This window comes from Notolabrus celidotus, chromosome 17 (assembly GCF_009762535.1).
Source record: "Notolabrus celidotus isolate fNotCel1 chromosome 17, fNotCel1.pri, whole genome shotgun sequence".
In the NCBI taxonomy this organism is placed as follows: domain Eukaryota; kingdom Metazoa; phylum Chordata; class Actinopteri; order Labriformes; family Labridae; genus Notolabrus; species Notolabrus celidotus.
This window is the reverse complement of record NC_048288.1, coordinates 31,182,090-31,201,026: the sequence shown is the minus strand read 5'-3', so window position 1 is coordinate 31,201,026 and position 18,937 is coordinate 31,182,090. Positions and strand designations below refer to the sequence as shown.

Below are 18,937 nucleotides of genomic sequence, written 5' to 3'. Positions count from 1 at the left end.
TTGTTGTGAAACAGGAATCCCTCTTCCTTCACACGAGGCAGGGAGGCAGCAAAGGTCAAAGGTCGTGACTCGTTTCAGGGAACAACAAGTCTAAATGTGCTCACAACATCGAGACGGTCAACAAGTCCAGGAGGGACCTCTTTACTGTCATCTAAGAGCTGTATTCTTCACACCAGTATAAAATAAAGAGGGAGGTCTTTCATGGCGTTGAGGTTAACCACCAGGAAGCAACCGTCTCTTCCTCTTTGTGTCGTAACCATGCAGTGAAAGAAAACTGTGACATACTTTGAGTACGAAGACTCATCACAGACTCCTGGTTAAATCCAAAGACTTCCACAGTCACAGAGTAGAGGGACAAAATAAAGACTTTTCAGACTTTCTGATGGACTGATTTATGATAAACATTATTTTTATTTTACACTATTTATTTTTAAAGTTTAATAAATCTATTTCTGTTGCTTTTATATTTTTCTAATCATTATTATCATTAATATAGTTTATTAATTGAACTTTGGATTTATTTTAATTTCATTAATTTAATTTTTTAAATGTTAATGTATCTATTTCTATTATTTTTCTAATTGCAATTAGATTTGTTTACTAATTCAACTTTTATTCATTTTGATTTTATATTTCACTTTCCTATTTTTCTAACTCTAATTATTTGTATTTATTATTTCAACTTATTTAATTCGACTTTACTCATTTTTTAATTTTCAAATTTTATTGTATCTGTATCTTTTATTTTTCTAATTGTAATTATTTTATTTATAAATTCTAACTCAATTTATTTTGATTTTATTTATTTATCTACTTTTTAAAAGTGTGTTATATCTATTAATATAATGCTTCATTGATTGTAATGTTAATTTCATTTATTTATTTAGTATGGTTTTTTTTTTTCATTTTTAATTACATTTCTACTTTCTCTTTCAGACTATGGACTTTGATTTATTTTATTTTATTTATAAGTAAATATATTAGCCTGAGATCTTCCTCTTAGTGTAGCTGCATTGTTGTGTTGTCTGAAATCTGGAATATCAGCCACACTGGCATATAAGACTTTTTTATTAAACTCACAGTAGATCTTCAACATTTTGACTCATTCCTGCCTTTCCATAAGCTCTACTTCTTCTTCTCTTCTTTTATTTGTTCTTAAAATGTAACAGTAATTTATTTACTTTTCAATGGAGCTCACATTTTGATGTATTTTGGATTTATTGGCTTATTATTGCTCGATGGCACGTTTTTTAAAGCTGTAAGTGCTTTTAATGTTGTCAGAAAAAATCTAAATTAAGTAAAAATAAAAATAATAAGACTAAAAATATTAAAAACATGAATGTGTAAGGAAGCTATTCTGATTTAAAAACTGGAAACAGCAGGCCATCTGTTCTGCATCAGAGTGCAGTTATTTCCATTTAAAAACCAAATCTGTTCAAATAATCTGTAAACAAAGTCATCTGAGGACATCACATGCTTCATTATTATCATGGTAAAAATAGACAGCTTAATAGGAACTGAATTATTAGCACCACTGAAAACAAACCGCATCATAAAAACAACAGAGGAGAGTTATTGAGGTCAGAGAGAGGGAACGAACACACCAACAATCAAGGTGCAAACAAGTCTCAACGCTCCACAAACGCAGTTCTTACCCCGCTGACTGCAGCGACATGCCTCCACAATCCTGTCATGGTTTCATGTTTGGACGTTAAGGTGATCTACAGGTTTATCTACAGGCTGGCAGGAGGACCAGACCCCCCCAAAAACCTCACCTGCATTCAGCCAGGGGAGTCTACTTTCCTACACTGAATCAAGTCTTCACGTTTACAACAACTCAGGAAACACAGAGTGTCGAGAGTGTGTGAGAGATTAGCAGGACGGGAGGGGGAGAGGGAGAGAGGGAGAGAGAGAGAGAGAGAGAGAGAGAGAGAGAGAGAGAGAGAGAGAGAGAGAGAGAGAGAGAGAGAGAGAGAGAGAGAGAGAGAGAGAGAGAGAGAGAGAGAGAGAGAGAGAGAGAGAGAGAGAGAGAGAGAGGGAGAGAGGAAGAAGGAGAGGAAGAGCAGTGCTTGTGGGAAAAAAGGCTCAGCCGGGTAAATCTGATTACCCTGGTCACCGTGTGTCCTGGCCAGACTCAACAACCTAATACCCTACATTTAAAAACACAAACAATGCAAACACAAACAATGCAAACAAAAACAAAAACACACACACACACACAGAGAGGAACACACACTGCCGTCACTTCTGCATTTTCACTGAACACACCAAAACACATCCATCTCTCTGGTTTCATCTCCTTCCTTCATTTTCAGAGAGCGACACAGATGCATCAGACTCTGAGAGACTCTGAGGGTGAGTCATGCGGAGCGCTGAAGCCTCACAGTGACGAGCACTTCTTCTTCTTCATCTTCATCTTCCTCTTCCTCGCTGACACACGTGTGTTAGTGTGTACGCTAACCCGTCAGCAGCGGGGGAGGACGTTTCATTAAGCAGCTTCTGATTTCTCTGTCGCTCTGCTCAGCATTCAGAGGAGCAGCCGAGTGGAGACTGTCAACTGTACGGGGACTGTCACTTCACGGCAACTCCTACACAGACCTGGACGGGTCAGACCGGGTAAAGGAGGAGCTGGGGCAGACCCACGAGGATGACATCATTTCAAATCTTCAGGAGTGCGACGGTTGGAAATACTGAACTCAACCTAACTTTGTCTGAGCTAGTGTGAGGTGAAGAGGCGGGCTTTTTAACCTTTTCTCTGACAGCTACAGGATGCCCACCTGTCAATCAAGTCAGGCATGCCCTTATTTGGGCAGAACTCGTACGTTTAATATCTTCAAAAATAACGAGTTTTAAAAAGATCGTCTTCTTTGAATGGGTGTGTATGTGGCTTCCTGTGTTTCTGCAGCCAGCCTCTAGTGGACGCTCGAGGAACTGCAGTTTTTAGCACTTCTGCGTGGGCTTCATATTTTAAGACCGGAGGTTGCCGCTTGTCTTAGGCACAGACATGAGTTCAGAAGGTCATAGCAAGGGAACATGTGTGCCCTCATTTCATTCCATGATATAAAACTATTACTGCAAAACGCCAAAATAAATACTGATATAGATTTGAGGTCATATCGCCCACCCCTGCGCTCCCTGTACAGAGGCTTAAGTCCTTGGAGCGGGCAGCCTAACTCACTGCCCTCTCACTTTTTCCACTTTTACTCTATCCACTGTCACATGCACTCAAAGAAGCCCCCAAAAATAACAATAAAAATCAGCATTAATTCTCATTTCTCCCGTCTGTTTCACACTAACCATGATGTCACCGAATGTGCAGCATCAGGGGACCTTAAAGCTACGCTGTCATCTTTGAAGTACCTCCAGTTTATTTATCTAAGTCAGAATGGTGACACCCCTGAAGTTTACATCCTGCTGATTTGCACAACACTGCTGCCATCGAAGGACCATGAGTCATGTTCTGCTGCCAAACACTGATGCAGACTGACTGCAGTCACGCATGGAGCAGGGAAGAAACTCAGCATGTGAGAGGGTGGATCAGATGCAACATGTGTTCTGTGTGTTTTTAAAGTTTAATGAATTTATTTCTACTACTTCACTATTTTCCTTTTTATAGTTATTACTTGGAATTTTTACTTATTTTCATCTATTTATTTTTAAAGTTTATTGTATCCATTTCTATTACTTTTCTTTTATCTAGTTATATTTTATTTGTATTCATCTATTCAACTTATTTATTTTGATTTAATCAATTTATTTTTAAGTTTATTTATTATTTATTTCGACTAGATTATTTATTATATTTTAAGTTTATTGTATTTATTTCTATTACTTTTCTTTTTACTATTTATAATTACTTTAATTTAGAAATTAACTTTATTTATTTAGATTTAATCAATTTATTTTTTAAGTTTATTGAATCTTTTTCTATTACTTTTATTTTTTTCTAAATATAATTATTTTTATTTGTTTATCTAACTTTTTATTTATTTAATTTTTTTACTTTTTATATAATTTATTTATTCAACTTTTTATTTTATTTTAAACTTTATTGAATCTATTTGAATTACATTTATATTTTTCTGTTTATTATTATTATTTTTTTATTATTTAATTTTGTATATATTTAAAAAAAAATTAGTATGTATGTATTTTTTATTTTAATAAAATGTTTACTTTTCTCTTCTGGAATATGGACTTCTTTTTTAAAGAAACATTTGAGCATTGGATCTGCTCTCTGAGTCTTGTGGCTGCATTGTTGTTTTGTGTTAGCTGAGTCTCATATAAAAGTCTTATACACTGTAGATCTTCAACATTTTGACTGATTCCTGTCTGTCCATAAGTTCTTTACCTCTTCTGTTCTTTTAATGTCGTCGGTGTAGCATCAACATCACAGAGGAAAACACCTTCCTCTCATCGGATATATCAATGGAAGAGAAATCTATGAATGAGACACACCAGCGACATCATCATAACCCGGACAGGAAATCACAACCAGATAAATGGAAGTGAGGATGTGAGGGCAGAGTCTCTGAATAACCGTCTCTGTAAGAATGGATCAGTCTGCAGCTGCTTTCTCCTGCATCCTACGTTAGATGTTCTGAATACCAACAGACACCCACCCTACAGTCTGTGCAAACACATGCAGATCCTCCCGCTTTAACAGGTTGATTCTGAGGGGAAGAGACGTGTCTGCACACGCACAGTTAAACCTCGCTGCTCAATGAAGACACTGCTCTGTAACAGGAGGAAACGCAGGCTGTAAGCTAACAACATCTCACAGCACGTGTAGTCCCAAATAAAGAGCATGAAAAGAACTACAGATCCCATACTCATGGCTGACGTTAAGTCCAAACAGTTACTAAATAAATATACTTTAAGATTTCTGTGCGACTCCATTTGAACAACTGGAGAATAAATATGGAAAATATTCTAATATAAAAAAAATCCTAACTTAAGACCCAGTCAGGGTCCGGGAGGCAGACACCCTCTCTACTTTTAAGAGCAGGCTTCAAACTTTCCTTTTTGATAAAGCTTATAGTTAGAGCTGGATCAGGCTTGGACCAGGTCTTAGTTATGCTGCTATAGGCTTAGACTGACACACTGGGATCCTGTCTCTCCCTCTCTCTCTGCCTGTCTCTCACTTTAACTTTAGATGACTATGTGAACGATAGTTTAATTTTAGTATCAGATATCACTGATATTTAGAGTTTCAAACTGAGTGCTGCTTCAAAATGTGCTTGCTTAGTGAGTTAGCTGTACGTCAGTGAGAGCGCACTTGACCTCACTGTTGTTGTTTACCTTTTCAAACTGACATCAATCTCTAAATATAGAAATGAGTTTGCTTGTTTGTACTTGGCAGTAACTTTCTAAATAGTCTTAAAAAGAAAGATTGTGATTCTACCTTAACTAAAAATCGTGATGTGATATCTTAGTCATGTCGCCCACAACACAAGTGAAGATCCAGACAAGAGGGAAGAAATATGAAACATTGACAGAAGTATGCAGCCTGTCTCATCTTCCTGGGGTCCCTGAGCTCCCTTGTCCCGTAGCTTCCTCTGGATCATTGCAACAGACGGCCTGCTGCTACAACTACTACTATCCGTCTCCCACAATCATCTCTCTCTCTCTTCATCTCCCTCTATCCCTCTCTCCAACACGGTCTCAGCAGATGTGTGTCTAACATGAGTCTGGTCCTGCTGGAGGTTTCTGCCTGTTAAAGGAAGTTTGTCCTTGCCACTGTAACTTGCTAAATGCTGCAAAGTGCTCTGCTCATGGTGGATTAAGATGAGATCAGACTGAGTCCTGTCTGTAAAATGGGACTGGATCTGATCCGGTCTTGATGTTGGGTTCCTAGAGTCTCTAAAAGTAGTACGGGAGGTAGAGCCTTCAGTTATCAGGCACCTTTCCTTTGGAATAATTTACCAGTCCGTCTCTGCATATGTGTGTCTACCATGAGTCTGGTTCTGCTTGAGGTTTCTGCCTGTTAAAGGAAGTTTGTCCTTGTCCTCGAGAAAGTAGTATGGGAGGTAGAGACATCAGTTATCAGGCCCCTCTCCTTTGGAATCATCTACCAGTCAGGGTCCGGGGGGCAGACACCCTCGCTACTTTTAAGAGTAGGCTACAAACTTTCCTTTATTATAAAGCTTAAAGTTAGAGCTGGATCAGGCTTGGATCAGGTCTTAGTTATGCAGCTATAGGCTTAGACTGACACACTGGGATCCTGTCTGTCCCTCTCTCTGCCTGTCTCTCACTTTAACTCTTCCTGTCCCTTTAAAGTTACTAACCATAGACCTTTCTGGAGTCCCTGAGCTCCCTTGTCTCGTAGGTTCCTCTGGATCTCTGCCATAGACGGCCTGCTGCTACAACTACTACAATCCTTCTCTCTCTCTCTCTTCACCTCCCTCTATCCCTCTCTCCAACACGGTCTCAGCAGATGTGTGTCTAACATGAGTCTGGTCCTGCTGGAGGTTTCTGCCTGTTAAAGGAAGTTTGTCCTTGCCACTGTAACTTGCTAAATGCTGCAAAGTGCTCTGCTCATGGTGGATTAAGATGAGATCAGACTGAGTCCTGTCTGGAAGATGGGACTGGATCTGATCCGGTCTGGATGTTGGGTCTTTGTTAATAATAGAACACATCCTGAATCTGACCCAATCAGATTTCAGAACCACATTTTTAAGATTTTTGACGTGTTTCTCTTTAACAGCTGTTAATGTGGAGATGAGTCTTAAACCAGGCCCAGGTGTTCTCCAGGTAATCCAGGAGTGCTCCTCCTGTGTCAGGTTGAAATCACTCTCCTTCACTCCAGCTCCACAGGGCCGATCTGTCCACTTTAGTCACGAGCTGCTGTAGCTTCAGCTGAATAACGACCCTGTGCTCATAGAACTAAATATACTGAAGCTATACGTTCACAGTTTTTAAGTCTATATCTGAAGTTTGTCCTGAAAGAAGCTGTTAAAGGTGTCAGACTCTGCTACGCAACACTGCTAGCTCTCATTAGCTTCATTAGCCGTTAGCTTAAATGTTAGCTTGAGAGGAGTAGCTTTAAATGGATTAATCTCACTTTGTTATTTTAAATCATTAATAAACACAGTCACAGTGTGAGGGTGTGTGTGAGCTGTGTCCTGGTGGAGGTCCCCGCAGTGTAAGCACAGACAGCTGCTGGTGTTGTTGGGGTAAAATGGCAGCCTAGCTTAGCAGCCTAGCTTCTTCTCGGCTCAATAATGAGTCAGGAAAACACAGTTAGCATTAGCACGCTAGCTCTGGGCTGGATTGATTGTCATTATGAAAATATCTCCTCCAGGTAACGTTCACGGCTCTGAGGCGTCTTCTTACCATGTTAAGGCCGTCTCTGTGTCTGTGGGGGGGCCGGGAGGGAGGTTTCAGGGGCTCGGTAGCTGTCTGTCGTCGCTCGGTGTGTTTGCTGTCCGTTGCTAACTGCGACTCCTCGGCTCCTTCAACAAAGATCAGCAGCCAGAGAATCACGAGGCCTTCACGGACCGTGGGAAATAAGAGACATGCAAAACCTGAACTCTTAGAGCAGGAAAACACAGTTTGGGGTACAAGTTACAAAACTAAAATTTCACTTTCTATCCAATCTTATTTTCCTTAAATTGTTTGACTCTCAACTCAACTTGTTTTTATTTAAAAAGCACATTTCATGCATTCAAGCATGCAGCCAAAAGTGCTTCACAAAATAACAGAAACAAGCTAAAATAAGATAGAGGAATGTGATATGAAATACTTAAAATAAACAAATAAATAAATAAAGTCAATGAATTAAATACATTTTTAGATTTGACTCCGCAAACACAACACAACAATAGCAATTTTATTTATATAGCACATTTCATCAAAGTTCAAGTTCAATGTGCTTTAAATGGAGAATTAAAAAAAAAAAAAAAAAATTCCAAATAGAATCACAACAGTCATTATATCATTCATACGCTTCAGAAAAATAAATATGTTTTGAGTCTTTTTTTTAAAAGTGGAGACAGTTGTTATGGACCTGAGGTCAGCAGGCAGTTTGTTCCAGAAAGATGGACCACAGTAACTAAAGGACCCTTCACTGGACTTGCAGCCACAAGACTCAGAGGCAGATGTAATGCTCATATATCATTATTTTAAAAAATAAAATAAAATAAAATAAAAAGTCAAGATTCTAGAAGAGAAAATTCAAAATGTAATTAAAATTAAAAAGTAATATATGTACAAAATGAATACATTAATTAATAGATCAAATAATTTAAAAAGAATCATATTTAAAAGTAATCGTAATAGATTCAATACACTTTAAAATAATAAATACCAGAACAGTGAAATAAAATAAAAAATAAATATCAAATAAATAATTATGCTAAAACAATGGTCATAAAAGTAATAATGCAGATAATTTATTTATAAAAAACCTCATTAACAATGATGTATTAGTCTACTCCTGTCTCTGCATTTTATTTGTTTGTTTGTTTTGCAACTTACAGGATTTTAGTAACTTTCATCTGAAGTAACAGTGGTGCTCATGTTATCACATGAAAACTGAGCTAAAGATGATGATAAATCAAAATGTATGTCCAGTTAGGGCTTCTGTAGTGAGTTAATACTAGTTTGAATTTGGGGAATTTTGCACCTGAGGAATGTAAAGTGATTCAGAAAATCAATCCACTGCATGTGTGATGTTTTTTTGTTTTTTTTTACTATAGCAAAAGCTTTAAGTTAAACAAATCAACAGAAATATGCAACAATAAGTGTGAGGTTTGTATCAGAGCTAATGCAAGAACACAAAGTCAAAAAATGCACAACAGAAATAAATTCAGGGTGTTTCAAATATGAGCGAATTTGAACAATAATAACACTTTTGCGTTATTTTACTTTTTCATGTCAGTTAAATGACCTGCTTCCTTGATTGTGCAGAGTTAATGTAAATAAAATATAATCAAAACTAATATGTGGGTTGGTTATATCAAACTGCAGCACAGCTTCAAGGACTTTATTTCAAATTAGGATTGAGGCATTTTCAGTTTTTTAATAAGTAGAAGTACTAATTTCCTTCATTGTTTACAATTGATTTCACAAATTTAAACACAAACATTTAAGTGCAAAATGAAAATAAGTAGAAATTATTCTAAGAGCTGCATTTTTTAAAAACGATAACAAGTTTGGCTTTCTCGTGATCAGGAAAATACCGCCAAGGTGTCAAAGTTAAAACCTACAAATGAGACTTCTCTCATACACAATGTTGATAACACCCGGTAATGAAAAGTCTGAGTTTCCGAGGAGTCCCTGAATGCATCATCAGCGTCACAGAATGGCGTCTCATGTGGACTACAAACATGGCTAAACAAAACAATTGCAGCTGCTTCGACTACAGATATTGCAATATCTCTCACGCATGCGCATTAGACAGTTTCAGTCACCTAATATGACATTTTTAATTCTGCATGATCTGATCCGGACTCACGAAGCTGGCATTCAGCGCCCTGTCCTTTAGTCTGTGTGTTTAGATGTTATTCAAAGATTACTTGTATCATTAGAACAGACGAAATGTAAAGAGAGGTATTCTGATGCAGCAGTGCAGTGGTGGGTTTGGTTGTGACCTCATCTCTCTGCTGTTGGGTCTTTGGTTTCTACTCTCTGAATGTGATTATTTTTTGAATGAAATCTTATTTCCATGGAGACTTAAATGTGATCCAAACACAAGCCTGTTATCATTCAGACACCATGCTGCTGTGATCATCACTATCCCACCCTGTGCAGCTTCCCTGCGTCTGAAGCAGGCTGAAAACGACCCCTGCTGGTGGAAGAGAGAATTACAGAAACAAACAGTGGACTCGAATCTATTTTACTTACTTTATCTAAAAGTTTATTTTAGATTTTTTTCAAATCTAATTTTTAAATTGTTTTTGGTATTATAATTATTACTATATTATTAGTAGTATTTATTTATTATAATTACAATTATACTTTTATATATATATATATATGTTTTTTAATTCTTACTGCTTTTCTACCTTTTGCATTATTTATTTTTTAAACACTAACCTATTTATTTTATTGTAGTTTCACTATTTTTTATTTTCCTTTCTATTTATTAACTTTTATTTTGAATTATCATTTATTGGTTGCTTTTTCATTCATTCACTTATTGTGTTGCTTTAATTGTTACATTTATCTTTTGTATGTTATGTGTACAAATTCAAATAAACAGTTATTTGAAAAAAATTAAATAAAGTTTATTTTTCTAACCCAATTCAGAGAAGATAATTCCATATATATTAAATGTTTAGTTTATTTCTATAAGACACCAATTAAGACGCTCCATGTTTCACCAAATGTGCTGCAGTTCACTGAAAGTAGTCCTCGACAGAATCCCTGTTTGAGTAAAATTTGAAACATCTATGTGTTATTATATTTTGTTTAATGTTTTCACTCTCTTTATAATAATGTCAAGCTTTGAATAAAGACAAGAGTTATTAACACAATGTTCTGTTGGACAGGTGTTAAAAGTTTGTGAAATTAACCCTAAATCACATAAACCAACAACAAGACAGGACTAACAGCCTCATGGGAGTGTTATAGATCCATGTGGAGCAGTTTCAATCTGTCAAAAGATGAAAAGAAAATATTTTAGGGGTTGCCAGTCGGTGAAAAAAACATGCCTCAACACTTTATGGTCAGAGTGAGAAATTATTTTATTGTTAATTTGGGTGAACTAACCCTTTAATCTGTTTTTTTTTTTAATATGACAAATATATAGGATACAAAAATAACATAACACATCACAAACTAACAATTATATACAAACATATCAGAAGAAACCATCAACGAGCAGAGCCAGACTCTGTGTTCAGATCATGTGAAGTGTGTTGTTTTTATTTCACTTGATCTGTTCTGAGTGATTTTAATCCAGTTTTATAACCGTGTGAGTTTTCCTGTTTGTGTGAGGCGACGCTCAGATCTCCAGGACAGGTGCTGGCTCCATCACCTGTGTCTTCATCTGAAACAACAATAAGACAAAGTTTAGATCTGAATCTTCCTTAGAATGTTGACTTTTGTCTTGGAATCCTGAGATGATCTTAAAGGCAGAATTCTAGAACATTGTCTTTGATCTTTAAAGACAGAATTCTAGAATGTTGTCTTTGATCTTTAAAGACAGAATTCTAGAATGTTGTCTTTGATCTTGAAAGACAGAATTCTAGTCTGTTGTTTTTGATCTTTAAAGACAGAATTCTAGAATGTTGTTTTTGATCTTAAATACAGAATTCTAGAATGTTGTCTTTGATCTTTAAATACAGAATTCTAGAATGTTGTCTTTGATCTTTAAATACAGAATTCTAGAATGTTGTCTTTGATCTTTAAAGACAGAATTCTAGAATGTTGTCTTTGATCTTAAAGACAGAATTCTAGAATGTTGTCTTTGATCTTTAAAGACAGAATTCTAGAATGTTGTCTTTGATCTTTAAATACAGAATTCTAGAATGTTGTTTTTGATCTTTAAAGACAGAATTCTAGAATGTTGTCTTTGATCTTAAAGACAGAATTCTAGAATGTTGTTTTTGATCTTTAAAGACAGAATTCTAGAATGTTGTCTTTGATCTTTAAAGACAGAATTCTAGAATGTTGTCTTTGATCTTTAAAGACAGAATTCTAGAATGTTGTCTTTGATCTTAAAGACAGAATTCTAGAATGTTGTCTTTGATCTTTAAATACAGAATTCTAGAATGTTGTCTTTGATCTTTAAATACAGAATTCTAGAATGTTGTCTTTGATCTTTAAAGACAGAATTCTAGAATGTTGTCTTTGATCTTAAAGACAGAATTCTAGAATGTTGTCTTTGATCTTTAAAGACAGAATTCTAGAACGTTGTCTTTGATCTTTAAATACAGAATTCTAGAATGTTGTTTTTGATCTTTAAAGACAGAATTCTAGAATGTTGTCTTTGATCTTAAAGACAGAATTCTAGAATGTTGTTTTTGATCTTTAAAGACAGAATTCTAGAATGTTGTCTTTGATCTTAAAGACAGAATTCTAGAATGTTGTCTTTGATCTTAAAGACAGAATTCTAGAATGTTGTTTTTGATCTTAAAGACAGAATTCTAGAATGTTGTTTTTGATCTTAAAGACAGAATTCTAGAATGTTGTTTTTGATCTTAAAGACAGAATTCTAGAATGTTGTCTTTGATCTTTAAAGACAGAATTCTAGAATGTTGTCTTTGATCTTAAAGACAGAATTCTAGAATGTTGTCTTTGATCTTAAAGACAGAATTCTAGAATGTTGTTTTTGATCTTAAAGACAGAATTCTAGAATGTTGTCTTTGATCTTTAAATACAGAATTCTAGAATGTTGTCTTTGATCTTAAAGACAGAATTCTAGAATGTTGTCTTTGATCTTTAAAGACAGAATTCTAGAATGTTGTCTTTGATCTTAAAGACAGAATTCTAGAATGTTGGATCTTGAAGGCAGAGTTCTAGAATGCTCTCTGATAAGAATCAGTGGCCCTAACCCTCTTCCATATTAAGACCATGATTGACAGCTCTGGTGACCAATGAGGCTCCTGAAGCTTTGGATTATCAGAGTAGAGGAGGAACGGCGAGAGGAAACACAACAAACACTAACACAAGAGTCATTGAACGCACCATAACCGTGAGTGTCTGCTTCAAACCCACACAGGAGTTGTATATGATGTGTCTTTGATGAACTATGTCACAAAGATTACTACACAAAGTTCTGGGTCTTGTGTATATATGACATAATTACAAAATGAGACAACCTTTAATTTATCGTGGTTGTAGAGTCACTGATGTGTCATGCGTTGTTCTCTTTTTTTTAAACTCAGTTCAGTTCTTGGAAAGGTTCAGATGAAATGTAAATGAGTCATATGTTGTCTGACCGGTTTCGGTTTCCTCCTGGCTTTCATCATCTCCTGCTGCTGCTTCGACCGTACTTCCTCCAGACTCAAACAGCCGCCTGTTGACACACAAAAACACACCAATCAGATTCAGGGAGAACAAACCTGTGACCTACTTCAAACACTTTATCCCCTAATACATATAGAACATTTTGAAATGGCCTCAGAGGGTTGATACAGACAGCAGCCATCAAACAGACTGCAAACTAAAGTAGGTCAGTAGGGAAACTACAGCGCAGACCTCTCCAGACCTTTTATTAAAGAGGAGGGTCTTTAGAGTCAGAATGAAGAAACAGCTGCTCCATCACTCCACCTGGAAATACTCTTTGTCCACTGACCTGCTTGGTTGTTCATTTTGTGACTTTGCTGTTTGAAATGTTAAGTTTGATCATGCACAATATTTGAATAACACACAATAACAACAAGAGGAAAAACCCTTATCCACCTGAGAGTTCTTCAAGGTTAAATGGTTGTTTTCTTCAATGGAGTCAGGTGGCTCTAAAAAAGGTCTCCACAATCAAAGTAGATGAACATACTTTGATTGGAAGTGTTTGCCATCTGTGATTATGATGCAGCTCTTTCACCCGACTCTGTGCTTGTTATCATAGACTGTCTGAAACATGGTCTCAGTGACGTCACCCATTGGTTCCTGAAGCCATGTTGGAAGTGGTGACTCAGCATAACCTTCAACAGCTACAACGCCTAACTCTTAACTCAGCCCCGCCCTGATTATACAAGTTTATGAAAAACTTTTAGACTTTATACAATCAAGACAGATGTGTTATAAAAATATCACCACTGTTTAGGTGTTGTGAGTATAATTTGAGCTAGATACTGTGTTTTATACAGAAAATGAAATGAATGCTTTCAAACATATCAATATGAAAATGCTGTTAATATCATCTCACCAACACTGCTGGGGTCAATGGAGACATACGCCATCGCTCTGCTCAGCCGAAGCTCCTCTAAAGCGGCAAGCTCCGCCTCCGCCTCTGTTCAACCAATCACAAATCAGAACATGATAAACAACAACAACAACAACATCATGCATCTCTTTCTAATTCAGATGAAACAAGAAGAAGATGACTCACTCCTCTGGATCTCTCTCCGTTTCTTTGGGTTCGGGGGGATGACTGTGAACGCTTTGTGACTGAAACAGAACGACACATGTCGGTTACGTCTCTGTGGAGGAGCACCTGAGTGTTTTCAGATCACAGCTGATGCTCTGCCAGCCAACAGAACAAGACAGTGAGCAGAGGACAATGTTATCATTAGCAAAACAAAGTAAAAATAAAGAGGTTTACTTTCTTCATACTTCCATATTAATCTGACGAACATTCACAGATTAAATTTTAAAATGTGGACACATTTTTCGTTCTTCAGATTGAACAGAGACATTAAAGAGACTTAAAGGACAGAAGGACAAGTGGGCGGAGCCAAGGAACAACAGCTTTTCAAAGTTTAGTCAGCTGAGGGACAAAAGTGTTTCTACAGAAGAAGATGAAGGCCAAGATTCATTTGAGTTCTGAGATTTAAGACAGAAGTCTGATTTTATCTGTGGAAGAAGAAAATTTAAAACATCAATTAAAAAGGTTTAAATAAATATTCAGATTTTAAAATAGAAAATTAAATGCAATTAAAATGTGTTAGTGTTGTGCAAACACTTGATGCAAAAAACATACATGGATATTTTTTAATAAATACTAAAAAAAGATTTAAATAATTAAATAAAATACATTTTCTGAAGCAAATAAAATGTTAAATTCTCAGTGAAAATTAAAGAAAAGAAAACATTTAGAATAAGTCATTTTCTGACAAAAAATATCAAAGAAAGGAATTAAGATTTCTGACTATTTTTTAAAGAGAAATACGCCTAAAGAATCTCTAAAAAATCTAATCAAAAAAAATAATTTAAAACTAAAAATGCTGAATTTTTTTTTGAAGAAAAGAAAGGAAATTTTCAAAAGAAAAATACAAATTTAAATCAACAAAAACAAAATGATAATTAAAAAAATGTAATTATGTTAAATACTGAAAGCAGAATAAACTGAAAATAAAATAACAGTTTGAAACTATATCAGAGTTCAGAATTCTAATTTCAACATTTTTTATTTTTTTTAATTAAGTCAGATTTAACTCTAAAGTGTCCACACACTACCACTAAAGCTTTAAGCAGTTAAACAAAGCATCTGATGTCTCTGGATGTGAACAGTGACACGCAGGTTTGCCAGAGTTCACCTGCAGCTCTGTGAGGACAGTGGGAGGTAAAGCGTGCGGGATTAATCCAGAGGAACAGATGGTGACGGACAGCAGCGGGACGACTACCTGACTCTCTACAGAGATGATCCCAGTGACCTGAGCACAGCCCACCAGCCCACTGAAATCCAACATGACGACCCGCTTAGATTCTTACTCAGAAACACTGCGAGAAGAATCTTTGAACAGATCCTGAAGTTTTCATGTTTCAGAGGATTACAGGAAGTCATGAAGGAAGTGGACGGACGGACCTCATCGGTTCAAAATGCCAACTGTAAACAGTGATGTTATAAAAATGTAAAGTTTAATGTGAATCATAACAGAGAGGCAGGCTAATGATCAAAAGGTTCAGCTTGAAGTTCATTCACCTGCAGGTAGGCTGAAGTCTGTTGCATTGCAAGAACAACCAACCGTAGAATCAGAGGTACTATCTTTTATTCTGTACGAATAGATACATTTGATCAATAAAATATTTTTACATAAACATTTTGTGCCTACTTGTTCAGTTCTTTAGTTGGCAGCCAGGTAAAACATGGGATAATGTACAATGAGTGGGTTGTTACATCCTATTGAAACCCTGATGGGGTGAGCAAGAGCACTTTGGATCAGGGTCCTGCTCACCCTGGGTTTCAATCATGTTGACCACCCGTTCACTATACATTATGCCACCAGGGCTCGTCTGCACCTCCAGCCATCACACAAACGGGACCATTAGTCTTAATGAACCGTTATGGAACGGCCCATTTGGCCGTCGCGTTAGCCGCATGCACGACTGCTAATTGACCAATGAACTAAGTGCGTCATGAAACCGAGGCTGGCGCAAAACATCATATGTCCAGGGAACCTCCTGGAAAACCCAGATCCAACAAATTCAAACTGCGCATGCCTACTACACATAAACAACAATAAACATGGGGAGCGGTCCCGCTGTGACTGAGAGAAGATCAAGAAGAAATGAACATTTGATTTTTAGAATCTAGAATGAACAAACAGCTGTTATCAGGAAGTCAATCCTCAAAGAGAACAAACAAGGAGGAAGGGAAAGTCTGGCTTCAGATCTTGAACCGGGTCAATGCGTGTGGTGTTTCTGAGCGCGCTCAGTAGAAGACCTACAAAATAAAATCAGCAACATGAAAGCGGCTTTGAGCAACAAGCACCGCCACCAATGTGGTCCAGGTGGAGGACCACCTGTCCCCCCTCATTGAAGGATGAGGACTTGGTAACAGAGTTGTTTGGGAAGGATTCACTTCACGGTGTTGCTGGTAGGTTACCTCAGAATGATGTGGCGTCTCCTGAATCTAAATTTGCTGTATATTTCAACATCGTCATACTTTTCCAAAGGATTCATTTGATCCCTAAATATCCGTTGTCTTCTCATACTTGGTCTTAAACGGTAACACATCAGCACGATGTCCTCCATCCTTTAAACAGCCTAACAGGTGAGGTCATCCTGCTGTTAGCACCTGTAATGGTGGAGTCTACCGCCATTAAATGTAATGCTTTGTTGGGGCATTAACCTGGCTCATGCAGGCCGCTAATCGATCTCACCATTAGTACAAACGGCCTGTTTTCACCACTGTGCATTATCCCACCTGTTCACTATACATACTGCTGTCTCTAAATATCCTCTCTGACACCAACCCCTTGGCTGTGTTACAGGTATTAAAGTACAGAAATAATGCATTGTGTTGTTGATGGTCTTTGGAAGGTCATAAAAATGCAGCGTTGTTAATTTCAGTCTGATTCATATCCAGATAAAAACCCCTTACTGGAGCTTTAATGACTTGGATCATGACTTAGGAGCAGCAGAAACAAGCTCCTGCAAACTGCAGCCTAACATGAACTTGTAGTCGACTTTGATCTAACACAGGCACACCTCTCTATCCTCACCTTTGAATGGCATATTTAACATCCCCCCTGACCCCCCTCTGCTCCCTCTGACACGTGCTCATCTTCTGGCACTTCGGGTTCACGTTGGCACTCCTCACAGAGCTGGCCACCCTCCGACCGTCCGGCTTAGATCTTGGAGCAGTGGAGCTGGATCTTGCCCTCCTTTCATGTCCTGGTCTGAGGGCCGTGCGCCTCGCTCCGGACCCCCCATCCTCCCCCCTGTCCCTCTGAGGGTACCTGGGGCAACTCGACGCGCGGCTTTTACGCACGGCGGGCACTTCGAGTTCAGTCTGCGCTCCGTTCACTGCTTTCACCTTCCCCACAGGTCTGGATCTCTCCACGGTTCTCCTCGAGGACTCCACCGGGGCCTGCTTGATGACTTTAGTAGCTGGCATGTTAATCTCAGGGTGTCTCTTCTCTATCCGGACTCAGAGTATGAAGGAGACTCTTCATCTTTTGTTTCCATCAAAGAACAAAAATCAGCAAATTCAAACTTTTCCTCTCAGTGGGGCCGTTGCCATGGAGCAGATTGTACCCTAGCAACTGTCACCTGTCAAGTCACACAGATGAGAGACGGACTTCCTGTTCAGAGTTTCAAAATAAAAGCCCATGACGTTTGAATGTGGTATCAGTGTAATACACTGCAGTTCCTCGAGTGTCCACTAGAGGCTGGCTGCAGAAACGCAGGACACCACATACACACCCATTCAAAGAAGACAATCTTTACAGCAGATATTAAAATTAGAATTTTAATGGGTGGGAACACTGTAGCTGTCCAGCCTGCAACCCCCAAAATATTGGTGCCAAAGACTCGTGACCCCCACTGTCCCTCAAAGTGATTAAATGTGGCTTCATTTAGCTGGTCTGCAGAAAATCAGTCTACCTATATGAGCATGTGTCTGTGTTTCTTACTGCTACTGATGCTTTTGATAATTAACTGTTCACTAACCCTAAACTTAGGAGTCATCTGACAACAAAGAAAGGCAGAAAACTCATTACATTTTATATTTTCAAGGTTTTATTTCAAGTTTAGCTACTATTTTTAAATGGGTAAAATTTACTATTTTTAGATAACTTAAATTAGAAAAACATTCTGGAAGACATTTCATGACCCCCCATTTGTGTCTCATGACCCCCCAGGGGGTCCCGACCCACACTTTGGTAACCCCTGCTGTAGCTGTTAGTGAAAAGGCTCAAAGGCCCGCCTCTTTACCTCACACTAGAAGTTAGGTTGAGTCCAGCATTTCAAATATGGCACCCGCTGACAATCGGCTTCAAAACAGATGGATGACATCACGGATACCACGTCCATTTATGATACAGGATATGGGTATAACATGGAGATTTAGAGCTGAATGAATGTGGCGGCTGTAAGTAGATTAACCAAAGATATATGAATAATTAAAAGTGGATTTATTTGTTTGCTTTTGTAAGTGAAATGGTGGCATCAGGATAAATATGTGAATATGTGTTTCATAACCAGCTTCCTGCAGTAGCTTTAATGGGCTTCGATCAGCTCATCAACCAATAGAGAAAGCGTATTTCATTTTATTGTTTTAGGCTTCTCAGATTTTGATCTTCTAAAAATAGAGACAGGGTTTTTATTCTAACCTCATATGTAATTTTGTTGACCAAGCAATTGAGAATATATAGGTTAAATATTTGCTCCTAATCCTTCATTAACATAAGCTTGGAGTATTCATCCACCTTATTAACAGACAGCTTTAATCATATTTCCTTCCTCTGATATGTGTGCACTTGTTTTATTTTGAAGGCACTTCCTCCCTGTTTCCGGTCTGGTCCTGCTCGTGTGTGCTACCTTTGATGCAGCTGCAGATTACAGTGAGTGACGCAGCAGAGTATGTGTTGTCGGTTGGTTTTCAGGA

General features: G+C 37.6%; 2 protein-coding genes across 3 annotated transcripts in view; both read right to left on the bottom strand.

The window, feature by feature from the left end:
- Nucleotides 1-7,626, bottom strand: part of LOC117828804 (cullin-1) — a 28,662-nt gene extending 21,036 nt beyond the window's left edge. The window contains exons 1-2 of one of the 2 annotated variants that reach the window (XM_034706123.1): nucleotides 7,336-7,626; nucleotides 4,352-4,441 (exon numbers count right to left, since the gene is read on the bottom strand). The gene's annotated coding sequence lies outside the window, so the exon portion shown is untranslated. The remainder of the gene's footprint in view (nucleotides 1-4,351; nucleotides 4,442-7,335) is intronic. The other variant, XM_034706122.1, reaches the window with a different exon arrangement.
- A 3,216-nt stretch (nucleotides 7,627-10,842) lies between these two features.
- zgc:194621 (uncharacterized protein LOC795037 homolog) lies at nucleotides 10,843-17,620 on the bottom strand. Its single transcript, XM_034706522.1, has 5 exons — nucleotides 17,052-17,620; nucleotides 13,997-14,055; nucleotides 13,814-13,897; nucleotides 12,888-12,964; nucleotides 10,843-10,993 (listed from the first exon to the last, which is right to left on the bottom strand). The coding sequence occupies exons 1-5, from the start codon at nucleotides 17,444-17,446 to the stop codon at nucleotides 10,949-10,951; spliced, it is 660 nt and encodes a 219-aa protein (XP_034562413.1). The 5' UTR covers nucleotides 17,447-17,620; the 3' UTR covers nucleotides 10,843-10,948.
- Between the last annotated feature and the right edge of the window lie 1,317 nt (nucleotides 17,621-18,937).